Here is a 15,034-nt window from a genome sequence, read left to right on the forward strand (position 1 = left end):
AGCTGAAGATGAGAAAGCTTCACAACAGACTGTCAGTGCTGATGTCGCATGAGTCTTGTGCGTTGCACTTGGGCTGGATATGTTCTGAGCTCAGTTTATGAAATATTTCATAAACTGAGGGTATTTTCAGCAGTTCGGCACCTACTTCACCAGCCAGAATGTTTATTTGTACTCTTCCACTGAGTAGCCAGGCATGTTCACTTTATGTAATTTTCAGCTTTTCCAGAGGTAACTTATCTCATTTATCCCATGACTAAAACCATTTCTCTGTCTGTGCAGGCATGCTATCAAAGTACCTATAGACTGTAATGCCTATTATTAATTCTGCAGTGTTCTATTGATCTTGCACATTTAACTTTTCTGTTTTCTAGTGCACAATGGTGGTGGAAAACTAGCACCACCCCCTCTTCCACCACTCAGGTCACCCAGTACGGAACTTACAAGCAGAAACCAGCATTCACCCAGCCCGGTTCGGACACCTCTGTATTCTGTTCAACCTCCTCCCCCACCACCTCTGCCACTTAAAAATCGACAAGGACTTTCTATTGCACAGCCATCGGTTTATGGTAATTATAGAAAATATTTTGTCTTTAAGCAGTGAAAAATGTCATAATTCAAAGGAGCCTCAAACCAGAATTCTTACTTTTTGCTTACCAATGTAAAAACTAGAGGCAAAACTCCAGCTATATTCCAGGCCATATTCTACCAGACAAAATGTTTTGTGTAGTCAGAAAACTTCAAAATTGCTTATGCTACTCTGTGAATTAATACTGAAAATTAGCAGTTGGTAGTAATTACTTTCATCCTCTCAATTTATATAAAATGGCTACAAGACCATTAAATCCTGTGAACACACAGTGAGAAATGGTATGTTGGAAATGATGACACTGTCTGATGGTAATCGAGTACTGTAGTAAACTACCCAGCCACCCAAAAATTGGCCCCACCATCAGCAACCATCACATATTATTAATGAAACCACCTGAAGAGCCTACACAGCTGTTTGCATCTAATACTGTATTTAATCTCCAGTGACTGGGATCAGGCTTACCTTCCTGCCCTCTAGTAGCCTAAATATTTGCTTCTAGTTCCTCAGTGGCACCTTGCTTACAGTTTGGGGAGAAGAGGGGGTGGGAAAAGGAGGAAGAAAGTAGTGAAATGTCATTTGTGTAATATTGGCAGAAAAGTTATACTTATTTACATGACACTGTAGCCTTGATTTTCCACCACAATCTATCCAATTGGGGGCCTGCGATCCAGCCCGTCAGAACTCTACCCATTTTGTGTCATGGTACATTTGCCAGTGGATGGGAATTGCAGCGGTGCAAGCGCCTCTCTCAAACAGGTGAGAAAGAAAAGAAAGAACTAGGATTTTTACAGTGCCATTCTCGACCTCAGGATGTCCCAAAGTGCTTTATGGCCAATTAAGTGCTTTTGAAGTGCAGTCACTGTTGCAATGTAGGGAAACACGGCCTTGGCTCAGTGGTAGCATACTCGCCTCTGGGTCAGGATGTTGTAGGTTCAAGTCCCACTCCAGAGACTTACACACATAATCCAGGCTGACACTTCAGTGCAGTACTGAGGGAGTGCTACATTGTTGGAGGTGTCATTTTTTGGACGACACGTTAAACTGAGGCCCCATCTGCCCTGTCAGGTGGATATAAAAGATCCCATGGCACTATTTCAAAGAAGAGCAGGGGAGTTCTCATCGGTATCCTGGCCAATATTTATCCCTCAACCAACATCAGTAAACATCCACATTTTTAAACATTAATTTTTAGTTGTTTGGCAGTCATTAAGATTTAGTTTAGACCTGGTATTTTTAAGCACACCTGTTTGGTGGTATAATTAGTTACTTTCCAGCTGGGCCGATAAGTAGGCGCTTTTTCAATGGATATCCTTCCTCAGATAAGGAAACCAAAACTGCACACAATACTCCAGATGTGGTCTCACCAAGGCCCCATACAACTGCAGTAATACATCCTTGCTCCTATATCAAATTCTCTTACAATGAAGGCCAACATACCATTCGCCTTCCTAACTGCTTGCTGCACCTGAATGCTCGCTTACAGCGACTGGTGTACAAGGACACCCAGGTCTCGTTGCACATCTCCTTTTCCCAATCTATGACCATTCAGATAATAATCTGCCTTTCTGTTTTTACAACCAAAGTGGATAACCTTACATTTATCCACGTTATGCTGCATCTGCCATGTTCTTGCCCACTCACCCAACTTGTCTAAATCACATTGGAGCCTCTTTGCATCCTCCTAACAGCTCACATTCCACCCCAGCTTTGTGTCGTCTGCAAACTTGGAAATGTTACATTTAGTTCCCTCATCCAAATCATTGATATATATATTGTGAATAGCTGGGGCCTAAGCACTGATCCCTGCGCTACCCCACTGCCTGCCACCCGGAAAAAGACCCGTTTATTCCTACTCTCTGTTTCCTGTCTGTTAACCAATTCTCAATCCATGCCAGTATATTCCCCCCAATCCCATGTGCTTTAATTTTGCGCACTAACCTCTTGTGTGGGGCCTTATCAAAAGCCTTCTGAAAATCCAAGTACACCACATCCACTGGTTCTCCCCAATCTATTCTACTAGTTACCTCCTCAAAAAACTCTAGTAGATCTGTTAAGCATGATTTCCCTTTCATAAACCCATGCTGACTTTGTCCAATCCCGTTAATGTCTTCCAAGTGTTCTGTTATATCACATCTTTTATAATAGACTCTAGCATTTTCCCCACTACTGATGTTAGGCTAACTGGTCTGTAATTCCCTGTTTTTTCTCTCCCTCCTTTTTTAAATAGTGGAGTTACATTTGCCACCCTCCAATCTGTAGGAATTGTTCCAGAGTCTATAGAATTTTGGAAGATGACCACCAATGCATCCATTATTTCCAGGGCCACTTCTTTCAGTACTCTGGGATGTAGATTATCAGGCCCTGGGGATTTGTCAGTCTTTAGCCCCATTAATTTCCCTAGCACTTTTTTTTACTAATACTGGTTTCCTTAAGTTCCTCCCTTACACTAGACCCTTGGTTCCCTAACATTTCTGGGAGGTTATTTGTATCCTCCTTTGTGAAGATGGAACCAAAGTATGTGTTTAATTGTTCTGCCATTTCTTTGTTCCCCATTATAATTTTCCCCATTTTTGACTGTAAGGGACCTACATTTGTCTTCACTAATCTTTTTCTCTTGACATATTTATAGAAGCTTTTACTTTTAATTTTTTTTGTTCCCTGTGAGTTTACTCTCATACTCTATTTTTCCCCTCTTAATCAATCTTTTTGTCCTCCTTTGCTGAATTCTAATCTGCTCCCAATCCTCAGGCTTGCCGCTTTTTCTGGCAATTTTATGTCTCCTCTCTGGATCTAATATTATCCCTAATTTCTTTTGTAAGCCACGGTTGAGCCACCTTTCCCGTTTTATTTTTGCGCCAGACAGGAATGAATAATTGTTGTAATTCCTGCACATGTTCTTTAAATATTAGCCATTGCCTATCCACCGTCATCCATTTTAGTAAAGTTCCCCAATCTGTCATAGCCAACTCGCACCTCATACTTTCGTAATTTCCTTTATTTAGATTCTGGACCATAGTTTCGGATTCAACTACTTCACTCTCCATCTTAATGAGGAATTCTGTCATGTTATGGTCGCTCTTCCCTAAGGGACCCCACACAAGATTGTTAATTAATCCTTTCTCATTGCATAATACCCAGTCTTGGATCGCCTGTTCTCTAGTTGGTTCCTCAACGTATAGGTCTAGAAAACCATCACGTACACACTCCAGGAATGCCTCCCCCATAGTATTATTGCTAATTTGGTTTGACCAATCTGTATGTAGATTAAAGTCACCCATGATTATAGTTGTACCCTTCTTGTATGCATCTCTAATTTCCTGTTTAATGCCCTCCCCTACATCTCCACTATTGTTTGGGGGCCTATAGACAACCCCCACCACCGTTTACTGCCCCTTGGTGTTTCTTGGCTCCATCCATACAGATTCCACATCGTGATTTTCCGAGCCAATATCCTTCCTCACTATTGCATTGATTTCCTCCTTTACTAACAACGCTACCCCACCTCCTTTCCCTTTTTGCCTGTCCTTCCTAAATATTGAATACTCCTGGATGTTCAGTTCCCATCCTTGGTCACCCTGCAGCCACGTCTCCATAATCGCAACTATATCATAACCGTGAATATCTATCTGCGCTGTTAATTCATCTAGCTTATTGCGAATGCTCTGCGCATTAAGACACAATGCCTTTAGACTTGTCTTTTTAAGATTGCTGGTCATCTTAGTATTATTTTGCACTATGGCCCTATTTGTTTTTCGCCCTTTGTTTTCTCTGCCTTCCACTATTGCTTCTTCCCTTTCTGTCTTTTGTTTCTATCCTTGTTTCCCCCTTCTCTGTCTCCCTGCTCAGGTTCCCATCCCCCTGCCATTCTAGTTTAAACCTTCCCCAACAGCACTAGCAAACACCCCCGCGAGGACATCGGTCCCGGTCCTGCTCGGGTGTAACCCGTCCCGCTTGTACAGGTCCCACCTTCCCCAGAACCAGTCCCAATGTCCCAGGAATCTAAATCCCTCCCTCCTACACCATCCCTGCAGCCACGCATTCATCTGGTCTATTCTCCTGTTCTTATACTCACTAGCACGTGGCACTGGTAGTAATCCTGAGATCACTACCTTTGAGGTCCTGCTTTTTAATTTATCTCCTAACTCCTTAAATTCACCTTGCAGCACCTCATCCCTTTTTTTAACCTATGTCGTTGGTACCGATATGGACCACGACTACTGCCTGTTCACCCTCCCCCTCCAGAATGCCCTGCAGCCGCTCTGTGACATCCTTGACCCTAGCACCAGAGAGGCCACATACCATCCTGGAGTCACGTTTGCGGCCGCAGAAACGCCTATCTGTTCCCCTTACAATTGAATCCCCTATCACTATAGCCCTGCCACTCTTATTCCTCCCCTCCTGTGCAGCAGAGCCACCCGTGGTGCCACGAACTTGGCTCTTGCTGCTTTCCCCTGATAAGCCATCTCCCCCAACAGTATCCAAAACAGTATATCTGTTTGAGAGGGAGATGGCCCCAGGGGTCTCCTGCTCTACCTGCCAAGTCCTTTTACTCTGCCTCGCGGCCACCCATTTCTTTTCTTCCTGCGTAATCTTTACCTACAGTGTGACCACCTCACTGAACGTGCTATCCATGATAATCTCAGCATCGTGGATGCTCCACAGTGAATCCACCCGCAGCCCCAGCCACGAAATGTGGTTAGTCAGTAGCTGCAGCTGGACACACTTCCTGCACACGTAGTCGCCAGGGACACCAGTAGTGTCCATGACTTCCCACATAGCGCAGGAGGAGCATATCACAGGTGCGAGCTCTGCTGCCATGACTTCCCTTAGATTAAGCTCGTTAGTTACACCCTTTGAGGAGTTTACTCCTTTATATTACTCTTAATTTAGAGAATGTTAACTACACTCGGGACCTTGATTCACTAAAAAACGCTACTTGCTCTAAGACCTGCAGACCTTACCTTTCTTTTTACTTTAGTTGCTGCACTGTAGATTAGTAGAAATACTCACCTGAACCTACTTAACAATCAGCAGCCTCCCCTGCACCGCGCACATTTTCACTGGTGATGTCACCTCTGGAACTCCACCGCTGGTCTCAGTTTAGCACCTCCCGCTCTCGGGCCCTCCTTTATCTGCCTCCGATCTCGCTTAGCTCAGCTCTCCCGCTCTCGGGCCCTCCTTTGTCCACCTTCGAACTTGCTTAGCTCAGCTCTCCCGCTCTCGGGCCCTCCTTTATCCGCCTCCCTCCGATCTCGCATAGCTCAGCTCTCCCGCTCTCGGGTCCTCCTTTATTTTGATTGAGAGGTGAGATTGCTACCTCCAAACCAAGCTGACAATGTCTTAACTATTTTTCTTTTTCCTTTTGGCAACTAGGTTCTCAAGAGCTTTTGTGTTAATTGATGTAAGACAAAGGTGGCTAAATCTCATTTAGCAGACAATTAATGCCAATAGAGGCTCTCCTTCCCAAATGAAACTGGGACGGCAGACTCAATAGCAGCACTTAGATACTTGAATGCCTGGCTAACCATAGTGTTGGATGCTTCCTGGGAAATATCCCAATCATTGCATGTCATGCTTTCAGTGGCACTGCATGATGAATGAAGGTATGCCAGAGTGAACAATAGCCAAGTAAATCTTTGTGCACCTGGCAAGGTGCCACCAACCATATCTACAGGGCTTGCCACACCTGCAGACAATGATCTTTGAGGAAGAGTCCTTTCATGATTTGGGTCAGTAGAGAGGCAGATGCAGAGCTGTGCTATCTGCTGCAAGGATATCTACAGCTATCGTGCAGCATAGGACTGTTACATCCAGTAAGATGATTATAGGAGTTGATAGGGTAGATGGAAACCATTTTCTCTGGTGGGGGTAGTCCAGAACAAGGGGGGGGGGTATAACCTTAAAATTAGTGCTAGGTCACTCAGGGGTGATGTCAGGAAACACTTCTTCACACAAAGGGTAATGGAAATCTGGAACTCTCCCCCACAAAATTGTTGAGGCTAGGTCAATTGAAAACTTCAAAACTGATATTGATTATTTTTATTACATCGGGTGGGTAGATGGAATTAAAATACAGATCAGCCACGATCTGAATGACGGAAGAGGTTTGATGGGCTGAATGGCCTACTTCTGTTCCTATCTTCCCATCCAGTGACGATAATGGTGAGGCATGGCCTGAAACTTGGCTTCATCTCTTTGCAAGCGTGCTGCAATTTTGATCTATGGGGTTGGTGCTTTTGAGTGGAACAGAGGAGTACCATCCACTCAACTACATCATACCACACCACCGTCATTTAAAGCAGCCATCAAATAGCAGGTTGGGTGCTGGGCTGCTCTGTCACTTTCCTGCAGACTCATGCCTGAACTTTGGGTTTCTTTTGCCTGTCACTACTTAGTCCCCGACGCCTTCAGTCTTTTGTGGTTTTCCAAGGACTTTCAGAATTTTTGTCAGTCAGTGATTCACACCCCATTAATTGTACCATCCTTTTTAAATTTCACTCACAAGCAATTTTATACTACCACCACTAGTTAGCTACCTACACCTCTCTGAATTTACACCTGAAACTATGCTATTCAGCTGACTTCAGAAAATTGAATGCAAACAGTATACTTCTGTTAGAGTCCGTCTAAAAGCAGCCAGTAACCATTCTGGTGCAAACTGTGGTAATATTGGAAAATCCAGGCTTGTGTCTAATATGAATTTCTTGCCAATTACATTTTCTAAATGGCACAAAAGCAACAAGTTTTAGAATTTATTGAAAAATTTTAGAATTTATGGCAAAATCGGACAATTTGACAATTTCTAAAAGATTTATTTCTTCCTCACCCTCCGTGTCCATCATGAAAACATCGGTTCCACTTTATGCACGAAAGTGCTTAGCTCTCCCAGAGTACAGTTGTTGTTGCACGTCAGCTAACTGTAATGTTTACTAAAAAATAGAAAATTATAAAATATGAAAATGGGACCTGCTGCTAGAAAATTCAAAGCTGGGATTCCAGCATATATTTTACTTAAGGCTTTAGGCCACACTTGTGGCCTTTAACATTTTATGAAAATAAAGAATATTGAGTGATTGTGTGAATTGACACAACTAAATAAATAAAATAGGGTTGATTTTCCACGGGGGTTTTCCCGAATGTCTGCTGTAACTTCTCCAGAGTTTTCGGCAGATCTCCCGCCGAAGTTACAGCAGGTGATTGGGAAAACCGCAGCGGAAATTCTAGCCTGATATCTTTATTAGTACCATATATGTTTCATGTTAACATGAACTATCTTCTAGTAGATACTGCATCTGAAAAATTCACTTAGGATAAACTGAAAATAAATGAGTTAGATTGTTTCTTATTTAGTGTCTAATGTCTAATTGTTTGCATTCAACAGATGACTTTGAGTCGAAGTATAATTTTCATTCAGTTGAAGACCTTCCACCTCCAGATGAATACCAATCATTTCCCAGGACATATCCCAGTAAGCAGCCCAGAGGTGAGCCCATCAGCTGTCAATTCAACATTACTCTAAGTACTTGTGTCTATGGAGGGTAATTTTAACCAAACCCCTTGGTGGGAATTTGACATGATAAGATGACTTCAATGGAAAGTAAAATGGACGGGGTGTAAAATGTCAGCCGATTTGATTGCATCAGTTTCCCATTGGGCGGGTTAGGTTAAAATTACCCCTTATGTTTTTCTGTGCATGCCTCTTTTTTTAAAATATAGTGTGAATTTTTTTCTACACTGTATGTTCCAGAAACTTTTTATTGTGATACTTAATTTAGTAAATAGATTTGAGACCAGAGAAGCGCTAATACTGGAAACTGAAGAGGCAAAAAAAGGATGTACAGTGAAGAGAGACAGTGTAAAATTAAGAGATTAACACTCCTATTATACTGCACCATGTGGCGTAATATTAGGCGTGTTTCTGAGAGTGTTGTTTGTAGACAGTCATGCTTGTACTGCCTGCTTGTACTGCACTTGTGTTTGGGAAAGCACAGTTTTGCGCAGTAATACTCAAACCCATGCATGGAGCTGCATTCACTGGCTCCTGACTGCCATGCAACTTTCTACAGTCAGCTCTTTTCTAAATTTAATGGTGGTAAAACTGAGTACTTTGTAAGATTTAAGAAGATGGCTATACAATGACTGCTTATACTGCAGCCAATTCAATTCATCAGATCGGATATAACCAGCCACTGAGCAGATTGTGTCACTACCAACACAGCAAATACTCCACATGTTGCTTTGGTGGGGAAGATTGTATTGTATCAGCACCAAAGGTGCTGGAGATTTATAGAATTATTGATTAACTAGAAACATAAAGTTGAGAATTAGAGGTGCTTCTGTAGTGCCTAATAAGACCAGAAAAATACTTAGTGCCTTTACTATAGTCACCAAACTTCAATATTTTAAAATCAAAATATCTCTTAATTTTATGCTTTCTCTCATTCTTAAAAATGCATCTTAATCTTTGTTTCAACAAGCTAGTTGACCTTGGTGGTATCAGAGCTGAGCCTGCAGCTACCCTCATTTGATGTCCATACACACAAACCTTCCAACAAGGGCCACTCCATAGCAATCAGGAATAGAACTTAAGCTGATCTTGGTTCCTTCCTGAGTACAAGGTCACAGAGGGCAATTGTAGCACTCCTACCACCACCTAGACTGAGATCATCTAACTCTGGGAACTTGGACCTTCTGGTCTTTATCGCTCACTATCATAGTTACCTTTGGAGTCATTGGGGAGGCATGGCTTGTTGAATTTTTTTTTAAGTGAGATGTTTAGTCTCATCAAGGTGAGGAACATCAGTGCTGGGAAATGGAGCAATTTAATGCTTCTGGCACCCAATTCATTTTTTCTTCAACCTTTTCATTTACCATTAGCGCCAGTACTGGGACAAGAAGGAACTGTGCAGTTGGGACTGGCTCTACCTGAACCGGGCTGGGACCAGGGTCCTAGCGGAAAGGATAAATAGGGTGGTCACAAGGACTTTATAGTAGTAAATGGGGGGAGGGCTCAGGTGGAAAAGGTAGTATAAATAATAATTCTAAAACAAACGAAAAGGAAAAGAGTAGAGTAATAGTTAGAAATTATGATCTTGGCACTACAGGTAAAGGGAAAACTAAAATATGTAAAGTAATTAAATCAGGAGAGAGAAAAAAGAAATGTGTGAGAAAAATTAGAGCAGAAGGAAAGGTTAGTGTGTGTGGCCCAAATAAGTGTTCTTTATACAAACACACGGAGTATAAGGAACAAACTGAATGAATTGCAGGTGCAAATTCAACTTAGAGAGTACGACATGGTAGCCATTACTGAGACATGGCTGCAAGACAGTCAGGGCTGGGAACTGAATATACCAGGTTATGAGGTCTCCAGGAAGGATAAGGAACCTGGTGGAGGGGGGAGGAGTAGCCTTAGTGATACAAGAGGATACAATGAGAGGTAACTAGGCAGTGGAGACTTTTATGGGTAGAATTAAGAAATAGAAAAGGATTTAAGACTGTAGTGGGAGTTGTGTATAGGTCCCCTGGTAGCAGCTGTGAAGTGGCAGAATGTATAAATGCAGAGATTAGACAAGCATGTGGCAAATGCAGAGTGATTTTAATGGAGGATTTTAACTTTCATATAGATTGGGATAAGCAGACAAGCTCATGTTAGAAAGGTAACAAATTTCTTGAGTGTGTTCAGGACAGCTTTTTGCAACGATATGTCCTAGAACCAACAAGGGGGCAGACTATATTAGATTTAATAATGGGTAATGAGCCAGATTTAGTTAACAGCCTAACGGTGCATGAACATTTATCTAATAGCGATTATATGATCGAGTTCAACATTGTGTTTGAAAGGGAGAAACCCGCAACAGCTACTAAGATTCTAAATTTAGGTAAGACCGACTTCAACAGGATGGGACAAAGACTGTTTTAGGGAATGAAGGTGGAAGGAGTATCAGTGGGAGAGCATTTTGGTTGTAGTGATCATAATTCAATTAGATTTAGCAGAGTTATGGAAAAGGACAAAAATAGAACAGAAGTTCTAAACTGGAGAAAGGCCAATTTTACTAAACTGAGAAGTGATTTAGCAAAAGTGAGCTGGAAACAGCTACTTGAAGGTAAATCAGTGTCAGAGCAGTGGGAGGCATTCAAGGAGGAGATTCAATGAGTTCAGAGTAAACATGTTCCCACAAAGAAAAAGGGTGGGACTGCCAAATCTAGAGCCCCATGGATGACAAGGAGCATACAGGGTAAGATAAGGCAAAAAAGGGAAGCTTATGTCAGACACCAAGAGCTCAATACCGCAGAAAGCGTAGAGGAGTATAGAAAGTGCAGGGGTGAAATTAAAAAGGAAATTAGGAAAGCAAAGAGAGGGCATGAAAAAATATTGGCAAGTAAAATTAAGGAAAACCCAGAAATGTTTTATAAATACATAAAGAGTAAGAGGATAACTAAGGGAAGAGTAGGCCTATTAGTGACCAAAAAGGTAACCTATGTGTGGAGACGGAAGATGTGGGTATGGTTCTTAATGAACACTTTGCGTCTGTCCTTACAAAAGAGGGGGACGATGCAGAGATTGTAGTTAAGGAGGAGGAGTGTGAAATATTGGATGGGATATACATAGTGAGAGAGAAAGTATTAAGGGGTTTAGCATCTTGAAAGTAGATTAATTGCCAGGTCCGGATGAAAGGGATAGACCGAGTAATTATAGGCCAGTCAGTCTAACCTCGGTGGTGGGCAAATTATTGGAATCAATTCTGAGGGACAGTATAATTCGTCATTTAGAAAGGCACGGAGTAATCAAGGACAGTCAGCATGGATTTGTTAAGGAAAGGTCGTGTCTGACTAACTTGATTGAATTTTTTAAGGAGGCAACAAGGAGTGTCGATGAGGATAATGCGTTTGATGGAGTGTACATGGATTTTACCAAGGCTTTTGACAAGGTCCCACATGGCAGGCTGGTCAAAAAAGTAAAAGCCCATGGGATCCAAGGGAAAGTGGCTAGTTGGCTCCAAAATTGGCTGAGTGGCAGGAAGCAAAGGGTAATAGTTGATTGGTGTTTTTGCAACTGGAAGGCTGTTTCCGTTGGGGTCTAGGTCCCTTGCTCTTACGAACATATAAACATACGAATTAACAGCAGGAATAGGCCATTTGGCCCTTTGAGCCTGCTCTGCCATTTGATAAGATCATGGCTGATCTGATTGTGACCTCAACCCTACTTTCCCGTCTACCTACTATAACCTTTGACTCCCTTGTTAATCAGGAATCTACCTAACTTAGCCTTAAAAATATTCAATGACCCTGCCTCTACCGCTTTCTGGGGAATGGAGTTCCACAAACTCACGCCCCTCAGAGAAAAAATTTCTCCTCGTCTCCGTCTTAAATGGGAGATCCCTTATTTTTAAACTGTGATCCCTAGTTCTATCTCCCACAAAGGGAAACATCCTCTCAGCATCTACCCGTTCTAGTCCCCTCAGGATCTTATATGTTTCAATAAGATCACCTCTCATTTTTCTAAACTCCAGTGTATACAGGCCCAACCTGTCCAACCTTTCCTCATCCCAGGAAACAGTCGAGTGAACCTTCTCTGAACCGCCTCCAAAGCAAAATACTTTCTTAAATAAGGAGACCAAAACTGCACGCAGTATTCTAGATGTGGTCTCACCAATGCCCTGTACATTTGTGGTATATATTAATGATTTGGACTTGAATGTTGGGGGCTTGAACAAGAAGTTTGCCGACGATATAAAAATTGGCCATGTGGCTGATAGTGAGGAGGAAATCTGTAGACTGCAGGAAGATATCAATGGACTGGTCAGGTGGGCAGAAAAGTGGCAAATGGAATTCAAACTAGAGAAGTGTGAGGTAATACATTTGGGGAGGGTAAATAAGGCAAGGGAATACACAATAAATGGGAGGATACTGAGAGGTGTAGAGGAACAAAGTGACCTCGGAATGCACGTCCACAGATCTCTGAAGGTAGCAGGACAGGTAGATAAGGTGGTTAAAAAGGCATACGGGATACTTTCCTTTATTAGCCGAGGCATAGAATGCAAGAGCAGGGAGGTTATGCTAGAACTGTATAAAACATTGGTTAGGCCACAGCTTGATTACTGCGTACAGTTTTTGTCACCACATTACAGGAAAGATGTGATTGCACTAGTGAGGGTACAGAGGAGATTTACGAGGACGTTGCCAGGGCTGGAGAATTTTAGCTATGAGAAAAGATTGGACAGGCTGGGGTTGTTTTCTTTGGAACAAAAGGAGGCTGAGGGGAGATTTAATTGAGGTGTATAAAATTCTGAAGGGATTAGATAGAGAGGAACTATTTCCCTTAGCAGAGGGGAGCTGAGGAGATATATTTTCACCCAGAGGGTGGTGGGGGTCTGGAACTCACTGCCTGAGAGGGTGGTAGAGGCAGAAACCCTCAACTCATTTAAGAAGTATTTGGATGTGCACTTGAAGTGCCATAACCTACAGGGCTACGGACCAAGTGCTGGAAAGTGAGATTAAGCTAGATAGCTCTTTTTTGGCTGGCACAGACATGATGGGCTGAATGGCCTCCTTCTCTGCCATAACTTTCTATGATTCTATGACTGTCCACATAAACTGGGCAAATCTGTTAATGGGTAAAATGACAGATCATCAGTGGGAGGTGTTCAAAAAAAATTTAACGTGGTACAGAACCAGTTTATACCTCTAATGGGCAAGAGCTCTACTTGCCACAAAAAGAGCAGCCATGGACAACAAAAAAGGTAAGTGGCAACATAAAACAAAAAGAAAAAGCATACAAAAATGCAAAAAAAAGCACAGATTCTGGTGACTGGGTGAGATACAAAGAACAGCAAAGGGTGACAAAACAGATAGTAAGAGCTACAAAAAGGGAGTATGAAAAGAAACTTGCAAGCGATATCAAAATGAACACAAAAATTTTACAATTATGTTAGGAAAAAGAGGATGGTCAAGAGCAATGTGGGCCCCTTAAAAACTGATAATGGTGATATTGTAAATGAAAATAAGGAAATGGCGACATGTTAAATAAATACTTTGCGTCAGTATTTACAGTAGAGGAAGAGGTAGCATGCCGGACACCCCAAAGGAACTAATTTTGAATCAGGGACAGGGAACTCACCATAATTAATGTAAGCAAATTAACAGTAATGAAAAAAATAAAGGCACTAAAGAGTGACAAATCCCCAGGAGCAGATGGTTTCCACTCCAGGGTTTTTAATGGAAGTAGGTGAGAACATTGCAGAAGCCCTAACTATAATCATCCAAAGTTCTCTCGATTCAGAAACCGTTACTTTAGATTGGAAAATTGCACGTGTCACTCCGCAGTTTAAGAAAGGTGAGAGAGGGAAATGAGGGAATTAAAGACCAGTTAGCCTAACATCTGTTGTTGGGAGATTACTAGAATCTATAATTAAGGATAGAGTGACGGAACACCTTGAAAATTTTCAGCTGATCAGAGAGCGCCAGCATGGATTTGTAAAGGGTAGGTCATGCCTGACAAACCTGATTGAATTTTTTGAAGAGTTGATAAAAGTAATGGACAGGGGAATGTCTATGGATGTTGTTTATATGGACTTCCAGAAGGCACTCGATAAAGTCCCATAAAAGACTGTTAGCTAAAGTTAAAGCTCATGGAATTGAGGGCAAATTATTGACCTGGTCAGGAAATTGGCTGAGCAGCAGGAGACAAAGAGTATAGATAATGGGCAGGATGTGACTAGTAGTGTCCCACAGGGATCTGTTTTGGGGCCTTAACTATTCACTGTATTTATTAACGACTTAGATGACAGGATAGAGAGCCACATATTCAAGTTTGCCAATGACACAAAGATAGGCAGCATGGTAAGCAGTGTAGATGGAAGCATAAAATTACAGAGATATTAATAGATTAAGTGAATGCACAAAACTGTGGCAATTGGATTTCAATGTAGGCAAGTGTGAGATCATCCACTCTGGACCTAAAAAGGATAGATCAGAGTACTTTCTAAATGGTGAAAAGCTCATAACAGTGGAGGTCCAAAGAGTCTTAGGGGTCCATGTACATAGATCATTAAAATGTCATGGACAGGAACAGAAAATAATCAAAGGCTAACAGAATGCTGGTCTTTAAATCTAGAGGACTAGAATACAAGGGGGTAGAAGTTATGCTACAGCTATACAAAGCCCTGGTTAGACCACATCTGCAACTGTGTTCAGTTCTGGGCACCGCACTTTAGGAAGGATATATTGGCCTTGGAGGGAGTGCACTGTAGGTTTACTAGGATGATACCTGGACTCCAAGGGTTAAGTTACAAGGAGAGATTACACAAACCAGGGCTGTATTCCCTGGAATTTAGGAGATTAAGGGGTGATTTGATCGAAGTTTTCAAGATATTAAGGGGAACTGATAGGGTGGAGAGAAATTATTTCCACTGGTTGGGGAGTCTAGGACTAGGGGACATAGCTTAA

The 15,034-nt window shown here is 42.1% G+C and overlaps 1 protein-coding gene across 4 annotated transcripts in view; it reads left to right on the plus strand.

Annotated features, from left to right (window-relative positions):
* The window catches only part of LOC137340189 (WAS/WASL-interacting protein family member 3-like), a 93,651-nt gene that overhangs the window by 75,819 nt on the left and 2,798 nt on the right, over positions 1-15,034 (plus strand). For all 4 annotated transcript variants that reach the window (XM_068002593.1, XM_068002602.1, XM_068002584.1 and 1 more), the window contains 2 exons: positions 372-566; positions 7,971-8,072. In XM_068002593.1, coding sequence (XP_067858694.1) covers positions 372-566; positions 7,971-8,072 — 297 coding nt within the window. The remainder of the gene's footprint in view (positions 1-371; positions 567-7,970; positions 8,073-15,034) is intronic.

This window comes from Heptranchias perlo, chromosome 2 (genome assembly GCF_035084215.1).
Source record: "Heptranchias perlo isolate sHepPer1 chromosome 2, sHepPer1.hap1, whole genome shotgun sequence".
In the NCBI taxonomy this organism is placed as follows: Eukaryota; Metazoa; Chordata; class Chondrichthyes; order Hexanchiformes; family Hexanchidae; genus Heptranchias; species Heptranchias perlo.